Genomic DNA, 25,589 nt, shown 5'->3' with positions numbered 1-25,589 from the left:
TCTCCTATACTCTCTGCCTCTCTCAGACTTACCTCTCTCTCCCTTTACTACCTATCCCACACTCCTTCTCTGTTTGTCTGTATGTCCCCCCCCCCCCAGTGGTGTAAAGTAACTAAGTACATTTACTCAAGTACTGTACTTAAGTAAAATTTTGAGGTACTTTTACTTTACTGGAGTATTTCCAATTGTCTATACTTTTACTTCTACTCCATCGCGACGCGTTGTGAGCTTGTAGATCTGCTATTTTCAAACATTTAAATACTTTTACTTTTGGTACTTTAAGTACATTTTGATACCAATACTTTAGTACTTTTACTCAAGTAAACTTAGAATTCCGGACTTTTACTTGTAACAGAGTACTTCTACATTGCAGTATTGATACTTTTACTTAAGTAAAACATTTGAGTACTTTTTCCACCACTGCCACCACTGCCGCCCCCCCCCCCCCCCAACATTATAAAGTCAGAGTTAGAGAAATGTACCAGGGGATTCGGGGAACATCATGTGTGGCATTCAGTGCAAAGAAGCCCACCGTGACGTGGCTCTCTGACATGTGTTGTGTCTCGCCGTGTACAACGGCTGCCGTGCAGCGCAGTGCAGTGTGTCATTTGCAGCTTTGTGAAATTACATTGCCAGGTCTCATTATTCTCCTTTTTTTTTATCAGTCCCACTTGGCAGAAAGAGAAGGTGTGGAGTTAACCCTTTAAGATCTGTCATTTTAGATTTTAACCACTTGAACCATTATCTCATACTTTGGCTATTCAAAAATAGCAGATATACAAGCTCATAGCGCGGCGCCGAGTGCCGCGCTATGAGCTTGTAGATCTGCTATTTTTTTTTAACTTTTTAACTCAAATCTTTGCTTCTGGGGATTCTACAAATGTCTTCTAAATCCTACAGTTTTTTGAAAAAACTGTTTCTAAAATCAGTGGTGCTCAAACTTTTTCATGTCAAGGACCCCCAAAATGATATGTATGTGGCCGCGGACCCCCGTCTCAAAATATGTTGTTCCAGGGACCCCCCAGAAGCAAAGATTTGAGTTAAAAATGTTATTAAAAATATATTTGAACAAAATGTTAAAGAATTTTCAAAAAATAGCAGATCTACAAGCTCATAGCGCGAGCTTGTATATCTGCTATTTTTGAATAGCCAAAGTGTAAAAATAATGCTTTTTAGCTCAAATCTACAAAGGACACACAGACGTGTTCCCGGTCTGAATGGGTTAAATGGATTTGGCGTGCAGTGTTTCAGAGACGGTTGATCCTAGACTTCTGTTGCCCCCCAATGTAGTTAATTGTCTTCAAAGAACCGTAACATTATTCATAGAGTTTCCTCCTGGCTCACACCAAATTGCCACCCGAATTTCAGAGTAAAATAAACATGAAATGATCCCTTGATGCTTTTCCTCTCACAAAGTCGAGGAATCGCCGCCTGCTCATTCCCTCAGGTTTCACCTGAATTTATTTGATTGACATTTGTAGACATTTAGCCGTTGCCTTTAGCCCATTAAAACCGGGAAAGCATCTGTGTCATTTTATACTTTAGGTAAAAATCAAAAATAGCACATATACAAGCTCATAGCGCGTCACTTCGTGCTGCGCTATGATCTGGTAGATCTGCTATTTTTGAAAAATCATGAAAATGTGTGCAAATCTTTCTTTTAAAGCAAACATTTTTAACTCAAATCTTGTGTCCCTGGATCGAGTCCCTGGATCAAAATATTTTTGGGGGTCAGCGGCCAAATAAATATGATTTTGGGGGTTCTTGACATGAAAAGGTTTGAGCACCACTGATATAGGAACATAAGTTGTTCCGAAAACTGTTAGGATTTAGAAGACATTTGTAGAATCGGCATCAGGTCTTAATGGGTTAATCCTTGCAGGTAGTAGGGTGGGTGGGTGAGGGGTGCTGGTTCAGTGTTTAATCTTTATTCAAATTCAATTTCGACAGGATACATGCTTGTAGAAGGTGCCTGAACACAGGAACAAATGGAAACCTTGTACGTCCAAAACCGTTACTTTTCAGGAAATGGAACAGAAACGTTCAGAAATGGTGAAAATAATTGATCTACAATCTCCCAACGCATCGCGATGTGACACGTTGTGAGCTTGTAGATCGGCAAAGTAGGGCATTAAGTGACGAAAAAACATAAACCGTTGAAATATTTGGACACAAGGTTTCCGCCTGACAGCGACGCTATGTGGGAAGAGGATATTTCATTATCACAATTATTATAACCTGCATGACCTCAATCTCTCTGTCTCTCTCTGCGCAACATGCAGCACCCAGCCAGTACAACGATTATTATGCCATATTAACATTTAAGACATTGATTTAAAATGCAGTATTAAAAAGCTACCATTATAAGCTATTTCCGCTGTCATATTCTGTTGACAGCAAATGCAAAAGAAATACGACAGAAAGTTGACAGGTGAGTGCTGTGACATCATATGGTTTAGACAGAACACAATAGAACGATATACTGCACATACTTGATGCTTTTTTACTTCCTTTATGAAGATCAGCTTTTAACCACTTTGTTGACTGGGGTCCCCCAGGGCTCTCTACTAGGTCCGATCCTTTTGTCCCACTACACCAAATCTCTTCGCCCGAAATAGCCGATCCGGGGGGGGGACACTAAAGTTTATGTGATTACAATGCATTTCATTGTGTCAAGAGAGACATGTGGCATTTAAAACAACATCCACTGGTCCCATATCCCCCCTGCCGTTCCCATACCTTTCTCTCAACATGGCCCATTTCTCATCTCGGTAAAGAAAATACCATGACCAGATGACAGCCAGTTCCTTTTCATAGTGAAGAAAGCCATTGAGTTTGTCCTCACCATCGTAAGCTACTCCTCTTGGCCTTGCCAGTGAAAAGTAGGTCTCTCCGAGCATTATATTTCGGTAGCCTTCTGTTCTTCTATGTCCCGTTGTGTTGTCTATATCCTGTGTCCTTGCTGTACAAAGGACATTGTTTTCTATTGATCCTGCATGCAGCGTATGCACTGTATAATCCTGAGTGTTAATTTAACTCAGACAGTGTACAAACGTGGCAGGTTCATTTGATCACATTTGTACATTCCCTGCGTTATGGATAAAGTATTATTTATGTATCTTATTATTTATTATCCATAAATAATAAATGAACGCAGGAGTTTACTGTGTAGTGGAGATTGCATGCTCAGGTGTAATTCTCTCTCTCTCTCCCCCTCTCTCCCTCCTTCCTTATGGCACACATACTGTGCACATACTGTTTGCCCACATGCACTTTTCCCCCCAAGATCCCTGCTGCTGTATCACATACAGACGCACACACACACACACACGCACGCACGCACTCTCTCTCTCACACACACACGCACACACGCACACAGCAGCTAATACTACTAATTTCAGTCTTTTAGTGTTCAAATGTGATCTCCGTCCGAAAAGGCAGGCAGGGAGTGAGGGGTGATCTTTGGGCGTTTTATCATGTTCTCTGTTTGTGGTAAATGGGAATCATCCAAGCAGATAATTATCACATGTAGGTGTTTTTGCACTCGCTGTGCCACTTTCACTGTCACCAGTGGCACTGAATCTGCAGCTAGAGAAGTGTTTTTTTTCTTACATTTTCTCATATCAAGGACCCCCAAATTAATATGTATTTGGCCACGGACCCCCATCTGAAAATAGTTTGTGCAGGGACCCCCATACAAGATTTTTATTGTTGAAATGTTTTTTTGTTTGTTTTATCAGCTATTTTCAAATAGCTGATGTATATACTGTAGGGTTAAAGTGGTTAAACACATTTTGATGCTTTAACTAATTTCGCTTGGGACCCCCTGGAAGACCCTTCAAGGACCCCTGGGGGTCCCCGTGCCCCACTTTGAGAACCACTGGCATAGAGGAACGGCTACAGTACTGTATTTGGACATGAAGATACGAGTTGCAACTTTAGCAGTTACGTGGTTCTGCCTGGTTGGCTTTTAGATGTTTCGCCTTGAGATTCTTTTGAACAGAACCAATTAACACCACTTTCTGCTTTGAAATATCTCAAAGTACAGCCTGTAATGTGAACTTGAATTGCATTGTTATTTTTGAAACGTGCAACGGGGTATAGTTGACACAGCATGGGTCCATTCTTGGTATTTCATCAGCAACCTTGAAAATGTCACATGGTTTTCTTTGTTAAATTCCTCTCTGATGTGAACATGACAGCTGAGTCTTTTTATTTTTTCTTCCATTTTCCACTCGTAAAGAAAGAAATATGACACTTAAGATCAATCAGACATTTACAGTAAAATCAGTCTCCAATTGCATTTAGATTTTTACTTTCTTTTTATTCTTTTTTGTTTTTAGAACAAGCAGGTCATTTTGGGCATCACATTACATTAAATTAGTAAATTTCAAGTATATTTAACACTCATTATGTTGTGGGCTATTCAGTCCAGAAGAGAGGGATCCTAATCTAAAGCAACTTCAGTCCTTTTTTAGAAAGATCTCAGTTTGTTTCTCCTTGATAGTAAAGTCCATGGTAGTTTGCCAGTAGATATTCCTTTTCTGGGCATATCAAACCCTATATGGTGAAGCAGAGTTCCTCAGGGCTCTATACTGGTGTGTACTCCGTTTTCTGTTATTGTGGTGAAAGCTTTCGGCAAAAATAGCCGATTGACAAGCTCACAATGCGCCGTGTATATTCAGTGGAATGAATTAGAATTGACACTTTTATAATGTTCAGACCTGTTCCTTTGTTCAGTCTGCTCTAAACGACATGCTGTATGCGTGACAAAGGGACCTGTCTCTGATAGTTTCTGTGCAAATTGCTTTATGAAGCCACACTGCAGGGGGTACCGTAAATGCAGTGGTGTAAAGTCATTAAGTACATGTACTCAAGTGCTGTACTTAAGTACAATTTTGAGGTATTTTTAATTTCTTCAGTAACGGTATTTACAATTTTCAATACTTTTACTTCTACCACACTACATCTCAGAGGAAAATATTGTAGTTTTACTCCTCTACAATTATATGAAAATCTTTAGTTACTAGTTATCTTGTAGAATTTGATTATTATTACAAAACACACTAATCACTTCAGCCCTACACATATTTTGGCCATTTGAAAATCACAGATCTAAAAGCTCACAATGCGTCGCGATGCGACACATTGTGAGCTTGTAGATTGGCTATTTTCAACAGATTTTTTATACATTTTGAGCTTGTGAAATGGAACACTCTGCACAATGAGTACATATACTTGTGGCACTTTAAGTATATTTTGATGCCGATACTTTTTTACCTTACTCAAGTACATTTTGAACACGGGACTTCTACTTGTAACAGAGTATATCTACATTGCAGTATTGATACTTTTACTTAAAGGCATACTAGGTAACGTTTTCAACAAAACTAAAGTTAAATTGTATATCTTTTGTGAGTGGCAAAAGTTTCACAACACCCACTCCATGAATTTCACCCCCGGAAGCCTTTTATTTATATATTTACTATTGAACGGTGAAGGGGGGGACTTTCCCGGGGAAATGACGTCATCTGGCCGGAAAACGGAGGCGGAAATGCACTGGTTTCCTGTTTGGCCAGGAACTAACGCAACGGTTTCCTGTTTGGCCAGGAACTACGCGCTAATAACAAAAAGGAACCTCACGCTGATTTTAAGAGAATGTAGGATTGGAAGATCGAAAAAGAACAGAAAAAGAAAGCACAGCTCATGGTAACTAATGCTCCACTGGCTAAGAGAAACGATCCGTAGATAGTATAAAACAATTAAAAGATCGCTTTTTGAAACGCTTCCGGCTTCCGGTGAAAACGAATGGAATTCTGGGTAATCGAGGACTATGGAAATTGTATGCAGTGACGGTAGTGACCAGCAGAGGTTGCTAAAAATCGTTATTTGTGATTCTGCATTGTACAACTTTAAGTAAAACATGTGAGTAGTACCTCCTCCATCACTGTGTAAATGAGTAATGAGTAAGTACTGAGCTGGACAAGGGACCCTGTCGTGTGTTTCCAAGCGATATTATTCCCATAATCCAAAGGGATGGTGGCGGGTTTCCAAGCAACACCATTCCCATGCCCAGGAGGAACATACTAACCTGTTTAGATCCCATGGCCTGAAGGTGACAGGCACATTGTAGTTGGCTAGCAACTGCTGGGCAGACACTGATGGATGGATATTGAAGTACAGAATTCAGAATTCTTTTTTCTTCGAAAAAATCCATGGCGTTATGATTTTAGAGGTGGAGGTACATGTTTTTATGATTTCAGAGCTGGAGGTACATGTTTTTATGATTGTAGAGATGAAGATACAGTACTTTTCGTGTACTGAGACTGTACTGACTGTACTGAGAGAGACTGACAGCTTCCACAAGGGACTGGCTACTGTCCTTGGGGAGCTTTTAACTAGAAGAACACTTAATCAACTGGCCTCATTATGTCTACATTTAGAAAACATTTTGTTATGCACTTGCAGCAAAGCAAAGCTCCAACAGGTGGGATGATGATCATAGAAGTTCCATGTACTTTTTAAAATGTCAACATTTTAGCCTTTATCAAGAGAAGTGTTGTGCTGAACATGCATATTGTTGTTCAGCATGCTTCCTTCTTCATATTCATACTATACGGATGAACAACAACATCCAGACTGCAGGACTGTATAATGACAGTGGTTCCCAAACATGTTTTTTAGCTCGAGACCCAAAAGAGAAATTAGACGTTTGCCCGGGACCCAAACTAGTGAAATTAGCAAATCTACAAGCTCACAACACGTCGCTTTGCGCCGCGTTGCGAGCTTGCAGATAATAATTGCTATAATAATTTGATGACCGGTGGAAAGATGCTAATGTCTCCGGTAGGAGACTCCGCCGGTCATCAAATTATTATTGGCTTAGGAATGCGACAAAAACTAAAAAATATACATGAATTCAAGGCTTCATGGGGTGTGTAATTGATAGAAAATGTGTCCTTTTTTGGGTGAACTTCTCCTTTAAGTGGTTAAATGAGATGGGGAGCGGGTCATTACTCATTCAGTTTTTTGCCCAGCTGTGTCCATATTTGTACTGAATTCTTGACGTAAAACAAGCTGGTCATTATCTGGAGAATATAACCTAACCTAACCTAGCCTTGAGGCTATCGTTGACTCCACCGCTACATAAATGCTCCTCAGATGAATTATTCTGAAATCAATGCTTCCTTCCAGCAGTAAAAAAAATTAGAAAAACCTTGACAATCCACCAGTCACTGTCATTATCATTGCAGCAAGACTGTTGATTTCATTGTTGAGTCACTTTAATGTCTCACATCTCTGCTATTGAGTCATGTAAGTAATGGGATGGATGTCTCTCTTCCTTGTACCTCAACCAGTTAAATATGACAGTTCTTTTGGTGGGAATGTTAGCCGTGGCCGTGACTTACAGCTCTGTCAAAGCAAAGGGCTGACGTCCATCACTCTATCTTGATGAATGGACATACCTGACACAAAGACTCACCTCAAACAAATATCATTTTTTGGTTTTCTGGTTTTAACCCCTTGTGCGAACAAAAGAGACTTTTTTTTCTTACGAATTTAGCCTCAAATACAAAACATATCATAATTATGGAGCTTGTAGCCTTGTACTGTGAATCATTTGTACCTCATTCGTGTAAATCTGGCCAATTGCTCATGTAGCAGACGCAGATGTCACATTGCAGAATGCAGTACTCTCTAGATGTAGACGCATATTCTAAACTACATAAGTAAAAAAAGAGAGACTTCGTGACCTGTTTCCCTGTGCAGTGTAAATCAACGTGGAGAATATTTTTTGGATGATCAATCTCTAATCAACAGAACAACCATTAAAGATATCTATTTGGTGTTACACCATGGCAAGAGAACTACTCATCATTTTGCTCTAAATTAACACTCAGGACACAGGAATTTACAGCAGACCGTTGGACTTCGATAATGGTTCCCACTATGTTGAATTCTCCACGTGAGCGATCACGTGGTTTCCACATGGGGCTCCAGTGAAGTTCACCAGTGCTTGCTGTACCCTGAGGAGGTGGAGGAGGCAGAGGAGACATGACCTGTCACCTCTCGGCATGTAAATAAGTTGAGGATAGATAAATCTATCTACAGTACCTGAACCCTGCGGTGTGTAGCGTCTCACCTTTGACCAGGTTATGAGAAGCAGGTATGACAACTATTGGCCTCCAGCTGAATGACCCTCATCGGCCTCAGGCTGTTACTGTAGCATTAACCTAAAACCTGACCCCCACCTTGACCATTGGACAGTTAGTAGAACAGAGATGTTGAAGGGCACCTTAACTCATTCACTGCCTCTGACGTAATTGACGTAATGAACCAATACTGCCACTGACGTAAAAAACGTAATTATTATTTTTTATTTATTTTAATTTGACCCAAAGACCAAGGAGATATGATTTTTCGAAGATCTAGACTCCCATCCACTTCCTTGTTAACTTAAAACTTAAAAATTCTGTATCTCGGCTCCTGAGTACTTTTTTTTTTTCAATGAAAAATCTCTGGCAGTGGGCAAACGCGGCCAGCAATAATTCTGGCAGTGAATGAGTTAAGTGTTGTGTTAGGAACATTGTAAGCCTAAAAAATCATGAACTTGTTTTCTTATGAAGTATGTTTGGTTTCCTCCACAAAGCCTATGCTTTTCCGGTGAAGTTACTGTTTTGGCAAAAGTGAACAACCAGCAAGTATGTAATAAGAGAGGACATTTTCTTAACCACTTAACCAGTATATACTTATTTGTACGACACATAGCGAAAATACGGTAGCTGATATGCAAGCTTGTAGATCGGCTATCTTCGCTATTGAAAAGTTTTGACATAATGACACATTTAGAAAATTGGGAAGCCAGGGTTAAAAACGTTATTTCACTGTGCGCCCTCATAACCTCATAACCTCTACCTTTCACGAGCAAGGAAATGAGAGTTCAATGGCACTAAGGGATGACAGATTGCCAGATATCTCTAGCAAGGAGAAAGCTGCCACACGAATGCCATTGATATATTACAGAGATGTCTTGCAGGTACCAACATATGCCTGTCAACCAAATTTAAAATCTTCAGGCTATAGTTGCAAATGCCGTTTATATCCGGGACTTACCACGGAATGTATGAAACGGTATCACCTCTTCCTCATGAATCTGGATGTCGACCGCCGTTCGATGCACAGACATGAGGCACTTCCTAAGAGGTGATAATGTTACAGTGTTTTGTTGTACTTTAGTTGTCTCGCCTCCAACACGGTGTCACACACTTTGCTATTAATTATATAAACAGTTACAGTGAACTGTGTGTTATGTAAGACAGACGGGGGAGATGAGAGGCAGGAATTCTTTTCACCCCTGAGTCTGACATCCCTATTTTGGTCATGTCATTATAGGCAAACCTTTTCAAGAATGTCTAAAAAATATTCATTTCTTTTTAAAAATCACAGTGCGTTGTAAACTTGTAGATCAGCTGTTTTCACAACACCGTTGTACGACACAGCATAAAATAGGGCTTAGGTAGATAGTCTGTCGGTTGGTCCTTCGGTCTGTCAGTCGTTCGGTCGGTCTTTCAAAGCTTCAAATTGCGTTGAGAGCTGGTCACAGCTTATCACAGATTACGTGCTTGTTATTTATTTATTTCACCAATGTGTTTATCGGCCAAAGAGCAGCTAGTCTATCATGCGCTGTACATGTCAGCGGTTTTATGTCACCAGCAGGTATATGAGTTAGGTTCAAGTTCAAGTTGGGTTCAAGTAGAGGAGGATAGATAGCTTGCTCCCCCTTCAGTGCGGTGACCTTTGAACTCCATGGAGAGTCGTTTCACCTGAGGAGACAACCCACTAATAGTCACCCTGTAATAGTAAATATCTGTCAACAGCCACTCCTTTGTCAGTCTCTGTCTTCCCTCTCTTTTTCTTTTCCTCCCTCCATCATTTACCCTCCCTTTTATGTCTGTCACCTCTGCATGGCAATTTTTAAAAAGTATGTCTGTCTGTGTGCGTGCACGAGCACGCGCGTGGGTGCGCAAGCGTGCGTACACTCACAGGAGTTACAACCCTTTGTCTACCAGATTATTTGCTTCTTTCTTTCTGTCTGTCTTTCTCTCCTGTGTCAGCGAACGTCTCTCACCACATGAAAGAGAATGTTTTGTTTGAAGAGTTAACCCATGCAGGGAACCAATAGGCTTACAGTGAAACCAATAGACTCATAGCTATTTTTCATTATATTGCTCTTCCTCTATCTCTTTCTCCGTCTGCATCTCTCAGACTGTGTGTGTGTGTGTGTGTGTGTGTGTGTGTGTGTGTGTGTGTGTGTGTGTGTGTGTGTGTGTGTGTGTGTGTGTGTGTGTGTGTGTGTGTGTGTGTGTGTGTGTGTGTGTGTGTGTGTGTGTGTGTGTGTGTGTGTGTGTGTGTGTGTGTGTGTGTGTGTGCTCTTTACTATATGTCCAGGTGTTACAGTTCTCTCACACCTGTTAGGGTAGAAGCACAGAGAAACAAATACAACACACTTACAGGATGTACACAATCATACAGTATATCATCACTGTGGGCGGAAACCTTGTGCTGTATGTCCAAGGAACATTACTTTTTTACTGCGAAATGGCAGATCTACAAGCTTGACGTATTGTGAGCTCGTAGATTTTTGCCACTTGTGACACGAAGTAAAGTAAAATAGATGAAATGCGGAGATACATTTCCAGGTTTCCATCCGACAGCGACAATATACTGTACTTAAAGGGGAAATCCACCCATTTTCAATATTTAACTATGTCATTAATATAGCATAAAGGAGTTGTGTGGAAATAAGAAAAAATTAAAAAAAAAATTAACATTGCAAAAAAAATTAACATTGCAAAAAAATTAACATTGCAAATTACACTGTGATGACTCATCATGGTGTAATTTGCAATGTTAATTTTTTTGCAATGTTAATTTTTTTTGCAATGTTAATTTTTTTTTTAATTTTTTCTTATTTCCACACAACTCCTTTATGCTATATTAATGACATAGTTAAATATTGAAAATGGGTGGATTTCCCCTTTAACCCATTAAGACCTGAGGCCGATTCAAAAAATCCTAACAGTTTTCTGAAAGAACTGTTAGGTTGCTATAATATCAGTGGATCTCAAACCACAACATTTGGGCGCTGACCCCCTCATCTCAAAACATTTAGTTTCAGGGACTCCCAGAAGCAAAGATTTGAGTTAAAAATGTTCGCTTTAGAATAATGTTCAAAGATTTGCACAATATTTTTCAAAAATAGCAGATCTACAAGCTTGTATATCTGCTATTTTTGAATAGCCAAAGTATAAAATAATGGTTAAAGTGGTTAAAATCTAAAATGACACAGACGCTTTCCCGGTTTGAATGGGTTAATCTCCTATACTGTACAGTAGGTATCCATTCCCACCTGTCTTCCTCTCAGTGAGCTGCTATTAGATGGTGACACCAGCAGGCTCTTCTGATCTGGTCTGGCTAGCTTGACATTCCGACACTGTATGGACTTGTAAGAAGTGATAGACTTCAGGCTTCTTGTCAATGATGAATGAAACGACTGGTGGTGGAAGAAAACACACACACACACACACACACACCCACACACACACACACACACACACACACACACACACACACAGAAAGAAAATGCCATTCCTTCTTCATTCCCTGCTGGATTTTAAGACATGCCGTGGCCTGATTCTGTGCATTCTTTTATACATCTGTCTGGGATGAGAAATCGAATGCCATCGTGTTTGGATGTATAGCACTTATAGGGCTTAGTCGTATGGCCAGGTTTGTGCCAGATCTGTCAGCTGAACGTATTTTGATGTTTTACTTACATTAGCTACTGAACTGAGATGAAGACTTCACAGCAACATGCTGTACTCGTCCTGAGTGCTAACTGATGCAAGAATTATGAACTACTGTATGTTGATAAATGAATACACACCGGAATTAAAATACCTTTTTATTTAGCGACTCGAAGCAGAGAGAACAACACATTTGATCAAGTAGTAGTAGTAGAATGTTCGTCTCTTTTCGCAGAATATTTGTGTGTTATTTATAATGTGCCCAGAATAGGGATGCCAGGGTTCATCATTAAAGACCAAGATTCTCTTCTGAGAGTGATGAAGCACTTTTCAGAAGGAACACTTATGCAGCACCACTCATCAAGGGTCGTTATAAAACTCAAGCATCAGCCGCACTCTACCACAATTTATATAATGAGCAGTTTTGGCCTTGCAGTCCGATTGGATAAAGACTCAGTTGAGCTACACTAATAACTCCCAACTCGTGCGTCTAGGTTGCTGTTTTCTTCTCCAGTTTTTTTGTTCTTCTTCTTCTTCATCAGTACATGTGCTAATTTAAAGTAAACTTTGCCCAAGTTAATTAAATGTAACTCTATGCTTCAAGGTTTAGGTTACACTGTTCTTGTTTTGCTGAAGTTTAATTTCTGTGGAAAAACAAAACAAAAATCAAAGCAAGGCTGGAAACTAATTGCTTACATGATGATGGCGACGAAAACGAGCAAAAAGAGGCTCATCAAAACAAATCAAAAAGTAAAGTACAAAAGTGAAGTACCAACAAATACATGCGTAAACGAAGAGAGTATTTGGAAATGAAAGTGTCGAGTTTATGAGACGAAGCAAAGTTTAATAGAATCATTTGTATGCGTTGTTTTCATTCTCATCTAATTCTATATTATATGGCATCTTTGCTACATTATTATGTTGTATGTGGGAACATGGAGGATACAATTAGTGTCGCACAGTTGTAAATTACTTCAGGTAAAATGAACTTGTGATGGGTTTGGCCTTTGGGTTTCTCAGCAGTGGTGCGTCTGGCTTGGCCAGGTGCTCCAGTGAACACAGTGTTTGCAGGTGGGAGGATGACAGGGGAATGTGTCTTTGTCATTGCACCAGCAACTCCTGTTGGCCAAGTCTTCGCTGTCGGGCAATAACCTTGTACCCCCGTATTTCATATTTTCTTTTTTTTTATCATTCAATTTTTTCAATAGATTTTTTCACATACCCATACATACAGGCCCTTCAGCAGTGTACAAAATGGTATTAATTAACGTTCGCAGCATCCACAAAACAAAAGCCCTGACAAAAAAACTAAACAAAACATGGTACACCGGACAAAACACAACAAGAGCACTAAAAATCACACCCAGTGTGAAGTGAGCGGTGCTATTTATGAGTTATTAATTTCATCATGCATCTCGATCACAGCACAGCACGTCCTGCGAAGTGACGTGCTTACATTTTTTACATTATTATTAATTTCATCATGCGTCTCGCTAGCCCATCACAGCGCGTCTGCGAAGTTTTAAGTTAATTTCATCATGTGTCTCGCTAGCCAATCACAGCACGTCCTGCAAAGCTTAGCCTATGGGCGTGTTTTCCACAGCATGGCGTCACAGCGAAAGACACATTTTCACGACGGAAAGAAAAACTTTCACCACGGATGGGTCCTAAACCCTCTTATAGGAGCGGTTGCACCGCTCAAAAACAACAACCACTTGACAGGCAGTCTTTTCATGTTTTTTGTTTATAGAAATGAATGCCCTATTTAATTTATTGTTTGAGGGTGTATATATTTTTTATTAAAAACGTTCACCTCTAATGACATGCCCAAAAAATGTGACCAATGAAAAGTATTAACAAGAGTTGTGACCAAATAGCTACATTGTATCCATTGGAACACAGATACATTTTCCCATTTCCTGAAAAGTAACGGCTTTGAACATACAAGGTTTCCACCTGACAGCAACAAAGTATAGAGGAAATGGGGAAGATAGCATGCTCTCCCCAGTAACTTGTTGTGAAGCCAGACGTCTCAACAGTTTTCACCTGGCAACCATCAGACCGCTGAACAAACACTTAGCCCTCTGCCACTCAGGCATATCACTTTAGTACATAAGACTATGTCTGCACTCTCTGCGGCTTCGGCACACTATCAGTTATACAGCTGATATAATAAGAGACTATTGACTCAATACCCGCTGCTTTATCTTGCTACATTTTTCTACGAAAATGAAACCGTGATTTTATACCTGCTGCTATTTGATGTGTTTTTATACCTGATGCTTTGTTCTTCATTTCTTTAACCATGTCCCTTCAGCCATGCACATGAAACTGTGATTTTATGTAGCTTCTGCTATTTTTATATGCTGGCTAGGTTTTCCATCTACACAGCGTTTCTGCCTTCCGTATCTTTGTCCATTGCTTTCATTTTTAATGATGCACTGTGTATGTATGTACTTTGTATATTTGATTTGACACTGCCTTCCTGTTATTTGACTTGTGCTGTGTTTCTTTCTCCTCTGTTCAATCTTTCCATATTCAAACTCTTCCTGGAACTGCAATGTTGAGGGCTCGCGCCAAAACATTTATAAATAAATAATTTCACCGACTCTTTTACACCTGTAATCGTGTGACGTGACAATAAAATTAATTCTGATTGTGATCCTGAAAAGGAAGTGTCTGGTGACTCCATGTGCATCTATTTCCTCTGCAGGCTAACGATAGAGGTTGTGAGTGATTAGGGACAGTGGTAAACATGAGAATTGGAAAATGACTAGATCGGAAGACGAAAAGACGAATGTGTTTCCTGTGCTGCGGCGTGCAAGTCTACGCCGAACCCCACACCATTTCCCTTTTACAAATGAACTGCTGTTAGCTCATTAGAGCATGCTCTGTTTTATTACCCAGTAAAAACTGCTCAGACAAACAACAGAGTGGCTTGTTATTTTTCATCCTCTAAAAAACTAAGTGCCAGTCTCCTCCTCCTCCAGGGTTTAATTATATCGTGTTGAATTGAATTACGACTAATGAAGCTCTTTGTACTGTAATGCTTTGGGACAGAAGCTGCACATCAAATTGTCCTACTTTCACAGCTGTGCTGGATTCACTGTGTTGCTGCAAACACACAGGTTTTGGTTCCTAAAGTATGGTTTTACAGATAGTCTTACTGTACAATATATAACCAATATAAAGCCGATTTACAAGCTCACAACACGTTGCAACGCGTTGTGAGCTTTTACATTTGTTGTAGGGAAGCCTATTTTACTTAAGGGCCGTTCACACTGAGCACTATAACTATAACGATAACTGTATTGTACCATTGCATTTGTTATAGTTGTGGTGTAACATCCCATTGAGTTAGAACTATATTATACTATGTTTTAAAACGATATTTTTATAGTTATAGCTATAGTGCTGAGTGTGAATGGCTCTTACATTCCAAATGTATCTCTCAATGGCAGTGTCAGTACCACACCACCACTCACCGCCCAACATTTTCACAGGCAAGAGACGATTATTGTGCGCCGTGTGTGTGTTTGCTCTTCTAGCTGAGGAGGGGTTCTTGTGCAAGACCCCGGCCATCGCCGACATAGTGATCCTGGTGGACGGCTCGTGGAGTATCGGCAGGATCAACTTCAGACTGGTCCGCATGTTCCTGGAGAACCTGGTCAAAGCCTTCAACGTGGAGTTGGACAGAACCAGGATAGGTGAGGAGAGAGAGAGAGCAGGGTTCTGGGATTTGCCTGCGTTGTCGTTGAGCTTGTGGTGTGTGTGTGTGTGTGTGTGTGTGTGTGTGTGTGTGTGTGTGTGTGTGTGTGTGTGTGTGTGTGTGTGTGTGTGTGTGTGTGTGTGTGTGTGTGTGTGTGTGTGTGTGTGTGTGTGTGTGTGTGTGTGTGTGTGCGTGCACGCCTCAAAGAATGTCTGTTTTTGCCTACTCGCGTACGTGTGTGTGTGTGCGTGCATTCAGGCCTGGCCCAGTACAGTGGAGACCCCAGGATCGAGTGGCACCTGAACGCCTACAGCACCAAAGCTGCTGTGCTGGACGCCGTTAAGAACCTGCCTTACAAAGGAGGAAACACACTCACAGGTACAGCACACACTCCTGTGTTTGAACAAGGATTTACTAAGAAATATAACACACACAGGTTTACCACACTGTTAAGTGTTAATTTAACTATCCTATCATATTTGAAATTATATATTAAGTAAACCTCTATCTGTCAGTCTGTACCGCCTGGTTCTCCTCAGTGGGTTGAGCAATTAATCTCAACTTGCACACGGGCATTGACTATTAGCATATGCAGACCGGGAGGAAGCCCGTTTTTCACTTTCACGAAATGTTAAGCTGTTAATTAGCGTTTTTGTGTAAACACTGGAGATTCCGAGTTTGGGCTGTGGGATCTGTCGTCATGGTTACAGCCCCGCAGGCAATGGGATCTCTAGCCTCTGCCTAGACTTGGCTTTTACACACACACACACACACACACACACACACACACACACACACACACACACACACACACACACACACACCCCCACACACACACACACACAGCCAGAGAACGGCAGGAGGACAGATAGACGCTGCCTGCAAACTTATAAAGGACTGTTTTATGAGCAACAGGGCGGTTTGGATATCATCTCCATAGCACTAGTACGCAGATCGTAAACTATGCATACCGAGCGGCGAGTGCATAACCCCAGAGTCTGCTTAGAGTTTGGCTGCGTACATCGCCGGGTACAGACTAGTTAATTTAACTCTGACTGTCCAAATTTAACTCTGAGTGTGTACAAATGTATCGTACATTTGTAGTTACAAGTAGTTAAATGAACATTGAGGGTTTTACTGAGCAAGTGCTTTTAGTGACAACATCAATAAACTAATAAATGAACAAAATAATAAATAAAACCAGAGGGCATTGGAGGAGAGAACAATCAATTGTAACGATCTCACACAACGGTACACAGTAAAAAAATTCAGTGTTCATTTAACTCTGAGTGTAAGAATGGAGCCGAGTGGACCACGTTTTTTGCACTCTCAGTTAAAAGAAGACCTGGTGTTTTACTGTGTACAATGCAGCAGCAAAGTGAAGTCCACTCTCATTGGATCCAAATGAGGAATGTATTCACCATGGGATCCAAGCTCAGCAAAACTTCAAATTAGACTTTTTCATTTGCGGTTCTATTGGCAGCGCCAGCGGAGCCCCACAAAGACATATAGAGCAATAAGTGATAATAAGGTTTTATTGGTAAAGAATAGCATAGCAGTTAGTTCCAAATGTAACTAAACAGACCCGTAAAGGTCCATCTGGTTACATTTGTTCACTTTCAGAGTTACAAGTGGATACATTTCACTGTGTAGCATTAGTCCTGGTCCCCAGGGCTCTAGAGGTTGAGAACCACTCGTTTGAATGATTCTTCTAAGTGCTAAATGACAGGTTTCACAAATGGAAAATCATCTGCTTTGCTGTTACCCTCAGCGCACAACGATAATTATCTAATTACATAGATTTAAAACTCATTAGGATTACAGCTAAGGCGTTATGTTCATTAAGTCAGTATTTCCAGTCCCCCAGGGCCAACAAAGAGAAACGCATGCACCTGTCCTGCATTAGTGCAGGACATGCTTCTGTTAGAGTACAAAGAATATTGTAGTGAAACCAAATTATCACTAATGTCTGAAGGGTGTTTTAATTACAGTTAGTCATTAGAGAACGTTAGAATGTAGAATCACAGTGTAAGTCAGTAGCTCTCCACCAAACAGACTACTACAAGTTACTGCAGACTGACAGTCGAATGAAGTCAGGAGATCGGTCGGTCGGTTGGAAGGTGTGAAAAAAAGTTGCTGAATGCACCTGAGAGGCGACACCGACAGACGGCTAGGCTACTATGGTGCTAAAAATAGCCTATGGCTTGATGTCTTTTTGAACAAGTTCTATCTGACGGTCGAAGCGTCTTTCAACGCTTCCCTTTCAACGAAGCGGCTTTACAACTTGCGACCCGACGCGACAGTGTACCCACCGCCCATTCAACAGCAGGTTTTCGGCAACCAACGCTTTCCAACACTTACCGCTGCCGATCTCGGTGCGGTGCAGAGCTACCTTAACCCATCAAGACGGGGAAGTGGAACACATCTGTGTCATTTTAGATTTATTTGGCTATTCAAAAATAGCAGATATACATTCTCTAAAAAATATATATTTTCAAAGATTTGCTCACATTTTCCACGATTTAAAAAAAAATAGCAGATCTACAAGCTCATAGCGCTATGCCTATAGTATGAGCTTGTAGGTCTGCTTTTTTGAATAGCCAAATAAATCTTAAAATGACACAGATTGCGTTCCCGGTCTTAATGGGTTAATGCGTATCAGTTTGGGGGACCTTGACATGAAAATGTTTGAGAACCACTGATTCAGTGTCCAGGTACAGGTTCAGAGACCTCTCCTCTCCCCTCCTCTCATTTCCAGGTCTGGCTCTGACCTACATCCTGGAGAACAGCTTCAAACCAGGGTCGGGCTCCAGGCCCGGCGTTCCCAAGATCGGAATCCTCATCACGGACGGGAAGTCCCAGGATGATGTCATCCCTCCTGCCCAGAGTCTGAGGGAGGCTGGGATTGAACTGTTCGCTATTGGTATTAGACTCAACTCATCAATACATCTGTCTGTCTCTCTCTCTCTCTCTCTCTCTCTCTCTCTCTCTCTCTCTCTGTGCATTGTTTTCATCACTCTCTCTCTCTCTCCCTAAGGCCATCCTGTTTCCTTCAGTTTCATCCCGTTCCCCAGCTCTCTCTGCTGAGCAATCGTTATTGTTTTCTTCTCTCCGTTCTTCCCCTCTCTCTCTCTCTCGCTCTTCTCTCTCTCTCCCCATGTCCTCTCATGAGAATCTCCCACCCTTTCTTCCTCCACCCCCCCCCTTCTCTCTCTCTCTCCCTCCCTCCCACTCAAGGAAATTGCATTGTCACAGGAAGCATTATAGATGACTTCATAATCATAATACAGATGTGATACAACAAATAGACTCACCCACTCAATACATACACCCATTACATCATCCAGTTTTCAAAGACATCGACGTGAAGTCCTGTCTAGCATTTAATTAGTATTACTGCAAATGCATTTGCCTAAGATGCCTTATTTTTTTACAGTAGAATTTAAAGAGCATTTTACTAATCTCTCCCATTTCATTACTTTCTTCCTGCTAAACAACATCTCTCTCCCCCGCCCCCTTTCTTATATATCGTCTGTCTGTCGGGTGGAAACCTCATATGTCCAAAACTGTAGGATTCAAATAAAAAAATTGCAAAGTTGCAGATCTACAAGCTCAAAACCCGTCGCTTCGAGGCGCGTTTCGAGCTTGTGGATCTGCTACTTTTGATGCCTTTGTGTGAGGCTGTAGTGTGATCAAGTAGGGCATTAATTTACGAAAAAAAACACAAAAAGTTATGATATGGAGATGGGAGGTTTCTGGCCGACAACGACGATAAATGTAATATACTCCTTTCTCACCCCCCCCCCCCTCTCTCTCACTCCCCTCCATCCCCTCCCCTCCTCGTCCAGGTGTGAAGAACGCGGATGAGAACGAGTTGAAGGCCATAGCGTCGGCTCCCCGGGAGGATCACGTGTACAACGTGGCCGACTTCAGCGTGATGGGCGACATCGTGGAGGGTCTCACCAAGACCATCTGTGAACGTGTGGAGAAGTTGGACAAGGACCTCAAAGGTGTGTGTGCTACTGTACTTAAAGGGATATACTTTCAAAAAAACGTTGGGTCATTTTATCGTCTACTGAGGCTTTTGTGAGCCCCCAGACCGTTTTTAAGTTGCTTGATTCAGTATTTAGATATTTGATATTCATTTTATCAGACATGCCCCCTTCCTATACAAACCCATTATAACTTCAAACTCAATTTTTAACATGTTAGATTCATCGAATTCACCCGTCCTTGGTTCTGGTGACTCATCCTGCCCTCCTAATACGTGAGGGGGCCGTGTTTTTTCGATTATTTTTTTCATTATTATTTCTTTTTTTTTTCAAAAAAAATATCAAAAATAAATGAAAAAAGTTATAAAAAAACACGGTTTGAAGTTATAATGGGTTGTATAGGAAGGAGGCGTGTCTGATAAAATGAATATCAAATATCTAAATACTGAATCAAGCAACTTAAAAACGGTCTGGGGGGCTCACAAAAGCCTGAGTAGATGATAAAATGACCCAAAGTTTTTTTTAAAGTGAAATATCCCTTTAACTGTGTTTACTTACTTGGTCGGCCTCCTGGGCTTTCAAACAGCACTCGCATAGCTATTCGCCCAGAATATGGATTCTGGTGTTCAAGAAGTTAAAAAAATAAGTTAGATATTTTAAAAAGTATAGAACAATAATTAGTGGGATTCTACGTTAGACCAGTGACAGTGTGCACAAGAACTTTGGCATTGATTAGTCCAGACACACAGACCTCTTTCAGAGCCACGGCGTAAAAAATATCCCTCACGTTATTATCAGCAACCCCTGTTGTTTATTATGTTTTCCAAATAATTCTCCTTTTGGGGCAGAGCAACAGTGGTACAGCAGTAGCACAGCAATTGTGAGGGGGAAAAAAGTGACTTTCCCCTTTTTTTACCCTCTCATCGCCACCTCACAATACTTTTGTCCCTCCTTCCTTCCCCAAACTCCCCCATTTCTTTCCCTCTGTCTTAATTTCTTTCTCTCCCTCTACTTCCCTGCCTCTCTCTCTCTCTCTCTCTCTCTCTCTCTCTCTCTCTCTCTCTGTCTCTGTGTGTCTCTCTCTCCTTCCCACAGGTGACACCGCCCCGCCGGCGAGCGCCATGGCTCCTCCTCGCGACCTGGTGACCTCTGAGATCACGGCCCGCAGTTTTCGGGTGACGTGGAGCCACGCGCCAGGCGCGGTGGAGAAGTACCGCGTGGTCTACTACCCTGCCAGCAGCGGAGGACAGCCGGAGGAGAAGGTTAGAGATCATATGACTCATGCCTGCACCACTGGGCTGAGTTGTGAGAGAGTACTGTAGGAGGAGGCATAGAGATACACATAAATATGTATAGACAAGATCTGACTAATGCAGTCGAAAACCAGAGAGGCGTGACCGGTTGTCTTTTATCTCGACTGTGGTTGACGGATGCTGATGATTCATACATCACACAACACACACACACACACACACACACACACACACACACACACACACACACACGCGCACACACACGCTAAATTGTATTTTTCTGTAGTTATGTAACTTTAAATGCATTTACCGTACACGGCAAGAAAATAAGTAACTAAAGTGTGTCATACAGCACTTTGCTATTATATAAGATTACCCTGCGGTCAATAATATTGACTCTAGTCTACTGTACCTGCCTATTCGCTCTCTGTACCCACCACTGTTTGCGTGTTGGTGACCTAATTTCACCCAATCCACTGTTGCACTCAATGTTGCTCTGGGTAAGATAATATAATAAATTCATAATGTGCCACTTTGTAAAAACGTATCTAAATTACTTACGACCAAGTCCTATCAAGTGAATTAAAAGTAAAGTCGTCTGACTTCCCAAAACTTTTTAGCTCAAGACCCAAAAGAGAAATTAGGCGTTTGCCCGGGACCCCAAACTAGTGAAAATAGCAGATCCACAAGCTCACAACACGTGAGCTTGTAGATCTGCTATTTTCACTACTTATTGTTGTTTCTAATGCAGGAAACGAAAAATTAAAGGGAATATTTACCCAAACAGGGGTCCTGACCCACTGTTCGGGAAACAGTGCTCTGACCTGAATCTAACATGAATCTGTGATTTCAGGTGGTTCAAGGCACAGTGAGCACCGTGATGCTGACTTACCTCAACTCCCTGACGGAGTACCAGGTGGCCGTGTTCGCCGTCTACCGCAGCTCTGCCAGCGAAGCCCTGAGAGGGAGCGCTACCACGCGTAAGTATTAAGCCCCCTTACACACTAAGAAAAGCCAAGAAGGGTGCCCGCTGGCCTAGTGGTCCAGGCGCATACCACATACGCTGGTAATCTAGCTTGACAGCACGTCGCGGGTTCGACTCCCGATCCCGATGACCTTTGCTGTGTGTCACCCCCCCCCCATCTCTCTCTCCCCGTTTCCTGTCAGCCTACTGTCCTGTCAAATAAAGGCATTAAAAAAAAGCCCCAAAAAGAAAAGCTAATAAATTAATCAGCTTTTATTTCAATGTAATCTCTATGCAAATCAGCGTGTTAATGTTTATATTGGCTTATAAAAGCTTGCTTTTTTTTTCTCCCTAGACCTCATTCTTGAAGCAGCTTTTTAAACCGGTTTCTAAAGGCTAGCCAATCAGAGAGTAGGCGGGGATTAGCTCATTCAGCCAAAGAAATGTCAACTTATATCTCGTATAGCAGACACAGAGATGGAGAAGTAGCAAATCATTTTTTTTATTATAATTTTTTATTACGGCTGTATATGTAATATTATTATATAATGATGATTTGGCAAGAACATGGCATATATATGGACTTAAATAAAAGGATATATAACCACCAAGTCGTGGAAGCGGTGAAAACCGGTTGTGTTCCGTGACAGGCCCCTGCCTCCACCCCAACTCTCCCGGGGGAGAGGAGACGGGGCTGGGGGGTGGACTGTCACACTGCCCCCTGTCCCCGGTTCTCACTGGAGTGGGGTATAGCAGCATATATATGACCACTGAATGCTGGAGGCCGACCGTGGACCAAACACACACCCAGGCCTGATATGTCGTCGCATGACCGAGCCGCTTGCCGAAACTAGTCGACCTTCAAGCTCACGAAGTATAAGCATCCGCCATTGGGAGAGGAGAGGAGTCTGTCCAACCCTATACTCCCAAACAAGATATTTAGAAAATGATTGGCTGGATTGGCATTTAATTTGACCCTTATGCTCCCCAGAGGATGAACTCTACGGATTAGGGTGACTCAATGGCCTTTCCTCTACCGCCACCTCAAAATCTAATGGGCAGATTGTCCTGAAACTTGCTGAACACATAAGGGGCCACAGAAAGTGTTTTTAGTTTTAGCTGACAGCATCTGTCTGACCATGTATTTCTATGGTAAAGCCGAGTCGGTGCGCTGCTCTTTCCAGCGCCCGAGGCATTGATTGTGCTTCAGCGCTCTCGGCACTGTCTGCGCTCTTGGCGCCCGGCGTTGCTCTGGGCGCTTCAAGCAGACAATAGTTAAACTTTTGGAGAGGAGCAGCGCCGGGCATTTGATCCTTCCTGATTGTGTCTGACAACAACCCGGTAGATTACGATCCGACGTTGAATCATTACCACGACCATGAGAAGTCCATGTTTACGTTGTTTCAGCTAAGCTATTTGTGAGCTTGTAGATCTGCTATTTTCAGGTAATGTTCCACAGAATAGGGATGCTACGGTTCAAGTGGTTAATGTTAATGTGGTTTTTTAAAAAAAGGATTTGTATCACACAGAGATTTTTGGACCAAACAGGTCTCCAGTCAGCTGTATGGTAGACCTGTGGTCAGTTGTAGTTGGACCCGTAATTTCAAGGGTCTAATACTACTCCCAAATAATATATCGCCGTGAAGGCCCTAGATACCGAGACTAATGGATCACAAAATCCTGGCTTTTGGCATTGAAAGACAAAGCATCGATCAGCCCTGGCCTGATGTTGTTTTTCTTTCTTTTTTTTCTCCTCCTTTCTTTTTTTGCCGTGACCGTCCCCACCTGTGGTTAGCGGTTCTAAATGTGATGGCGTCGCTTGGGGCTTCGTCCTGAACTCTGAAGGGGTGAACCTACAGTACGGCCTGGGAGAATAACTTACCTCATTTAGCCCCCGCCGTCAGCTGATGAATGACGGCGGGTACGGCTGAATGCTAAGCAGCCCGTCGACCTTGTGCCAAAGTTAATGGGTCTGGCTGACGCTACGCTAGGGCTAATGTAAACAACAGAGTGTGTGTGTGTGTGTGTGTGGGGTTATAGGTGAGTGTGTCTATTTTGGGAAGAGAATGCGCATGTAGGTTATGTCAAGCAGATTGCGTCCACATCTGCATTTGTTTTGGTTTGTTCTACCTTGCTCGGCTCATCTTTGCCGTACGCGACTAATAGCATCTGTCACACAGATTACCCGCCTGATTGACTTTCAACTCCTGTGCAGCTGTAACCTACCTGAACACTGTGTGTGTGTGTGTGTGTGTGTGTGTGTGTGTGTGTGTGTGTGTGTGTGTGTGTGTGTGTGTGGGGGTGTGTGTGTGTGTGTGTGTGTGTGCGCACAAATGCACACTTGCTATATCTAGAAATAAGTTGCTTTACTATATTTTATTTACTTCGATCTTAATCTGTGTCCGTGCCTCTGCCAATGCTGAATATTATTCTACTCATGTTTGACTTTACTTTAATGTGTGTGTGTGTGTGTGTTTCCAGTGGCCCTTCCCATGGTGAATGACCTGCAGCTGTTTGACATCACCCACAGCACCATGCGGGTGCGCTGGAAGGCAGCCGCCGGGGCTTCTGGGTACATGATCCTCTACGCCCCGCTCACTGAGGGAGACCCCGCCGACGAGAAGGAGGTGAGAGGAGGGAGGGAGGGAGGGAGGGAGGAGGAGGGGTGTGGCTCTACGATCGCCTGTGCTATGCTCACTGTTGGTTTTATTCTTAGATTTCTTACTTACAGTATGTTGTTGTTGTTGTTTTTTCTTATGGCTGTATTTTTTATCTTGCTTGATAGTGCTTTGTAGTAGCCCTGTTTCGATAAGCGCTTTATAAGTACACAGTGGTGGAAAATAACTAAGTACATTTACTCAATGTAGAGGTTTAAATTGTCCACTGGAAGCATGTGGCTTACTCGTTTGCTCACTTATTGTATTTCCAAAAGATTGTCTTAAAATAATTCACTCCAGACAGTTGTAAAAATGTACTTGAAGTTTTACTTCTCAAAAGACAAAAAATAATATTCCACAGGTTACAATTGTGTGAGATGAAGACGGTAAGAAAACTGTATGCTTCCAAACTCCAAACTGTCTGACTCTGACTAGCACTGATTGACTCTCAGTCCCACTGAAGACAGCAGCTGAGTCTAATCATCAAAATGTCACAGTGACACAATACACACCTGTCCTTACTCAACCTTAATTATCACAGGCCTTAATTAACAAAGGTACTCTCTGAAGTTCTCTTAAAGCAAAAGTCCTCTTAAGTCAATACTTGTACATACATATACCATGAATTAAACATATGAATTTAGCAATTATGTATCTTCTTCAAGTATTTAGGTTTTACCATTTTTACTCAATGCACATGAATTATGAAATATCAAAATGAACTGTTATCTCTGTGGTTTGGCTTCCACATACCCGGCCCTAATTGCTTTCTAGTATGGAAACAATTACAACTTATCAAAAAAAATAGAGAATTCAGCCGATCATCTTCTTCTTCCATGGGTAGGTAAAGAGAGATAGAGAAAGAGAGTGGGGGGGGGGTGGTGGTGGTAGTGGGGGGGGGGGGGGGCTTCACACAGCTTCTTGTGTGTGTCTGTGCGTGTGTGTGGGGGCTTCACACAGCTTCTTGAAGTAGGCAGACTTTAGTTATAGGCCTCTCAAGTTCACTAGTCTTCGTCTTGACCCGAACCTTTCGGACCAGTCCATTCTCATCTTCTACTGTCTTGACAATCCTTCCCATTAGCCATGAACCCCTAGGGGCTGAGTCGTCTGCAATCAGGACTATGTCCCCTGGGACAAAATTACGTGAAGGATTGAACCACTTCTGACGTTTCTGGAGTTCAGGCAAGTACTCCTTGGTCCAGCGTTT

The 25,589-nt window shown here is 41.9% G+C and overlaps 1 protein-coding gene across 5 annotated transcripts in view; it reads left to right on the top strand.

Moving 5' to 3' along the window:
- Positions 1–25,589, top strand: part of col14a1b (collagen, type XIV, alpha 1b) — a 193,205-nt gene that overhangs the window by 49,652 nt on the left and 117,964 nt on the right. For all 5 annotated transcript variants that reach the window (XM_080442843.1, XM_080442846.1, XM_080442844.1 and 2 more), the window contains 7 exons: positions 15,356–15,514; positions 15,775–15,894; positions 18,275–18,439; positions 19,365–19,526; positions 20,604–20,770; positions 21,615–21,741; positions 24,207–24,352. In XM_080442843.1, coding sequence (XP_080298969.1) covers positions 15,356–15,514; positions 15,775–15,894; positions 18,275–18,439; positions 19,365–19,526; positions 20,604–20,770; positions 21,615–21,741; positions 24,207–24,352 — 1,046 coding nt within the window. The remainder of the gene's footprint in view (positions 1–15,355; positions 15,515–15,774; positions 15,895–18,274; positions 18,440–19,364; positions 19,527–20,603; positions 20,771–21,614; positions 21,742–24,206; positions 24,353–25,589) is intronic.

Source organism: Gymnoscopelus braueri, assembly GCF_963280865.1.
Source record: "Gymnoscopelus braueri genome assembly, chromosome: 11".
NCBI lineage: Eukaryota > Metazoa > Chordata > Actinopteri > Myctophiformes > Myctophidae > Gymnoscopelus > Gymnoscopelus braueri.
This window is presented reverse-complemented; position numbering and strand designations above follow the sequence as displayed.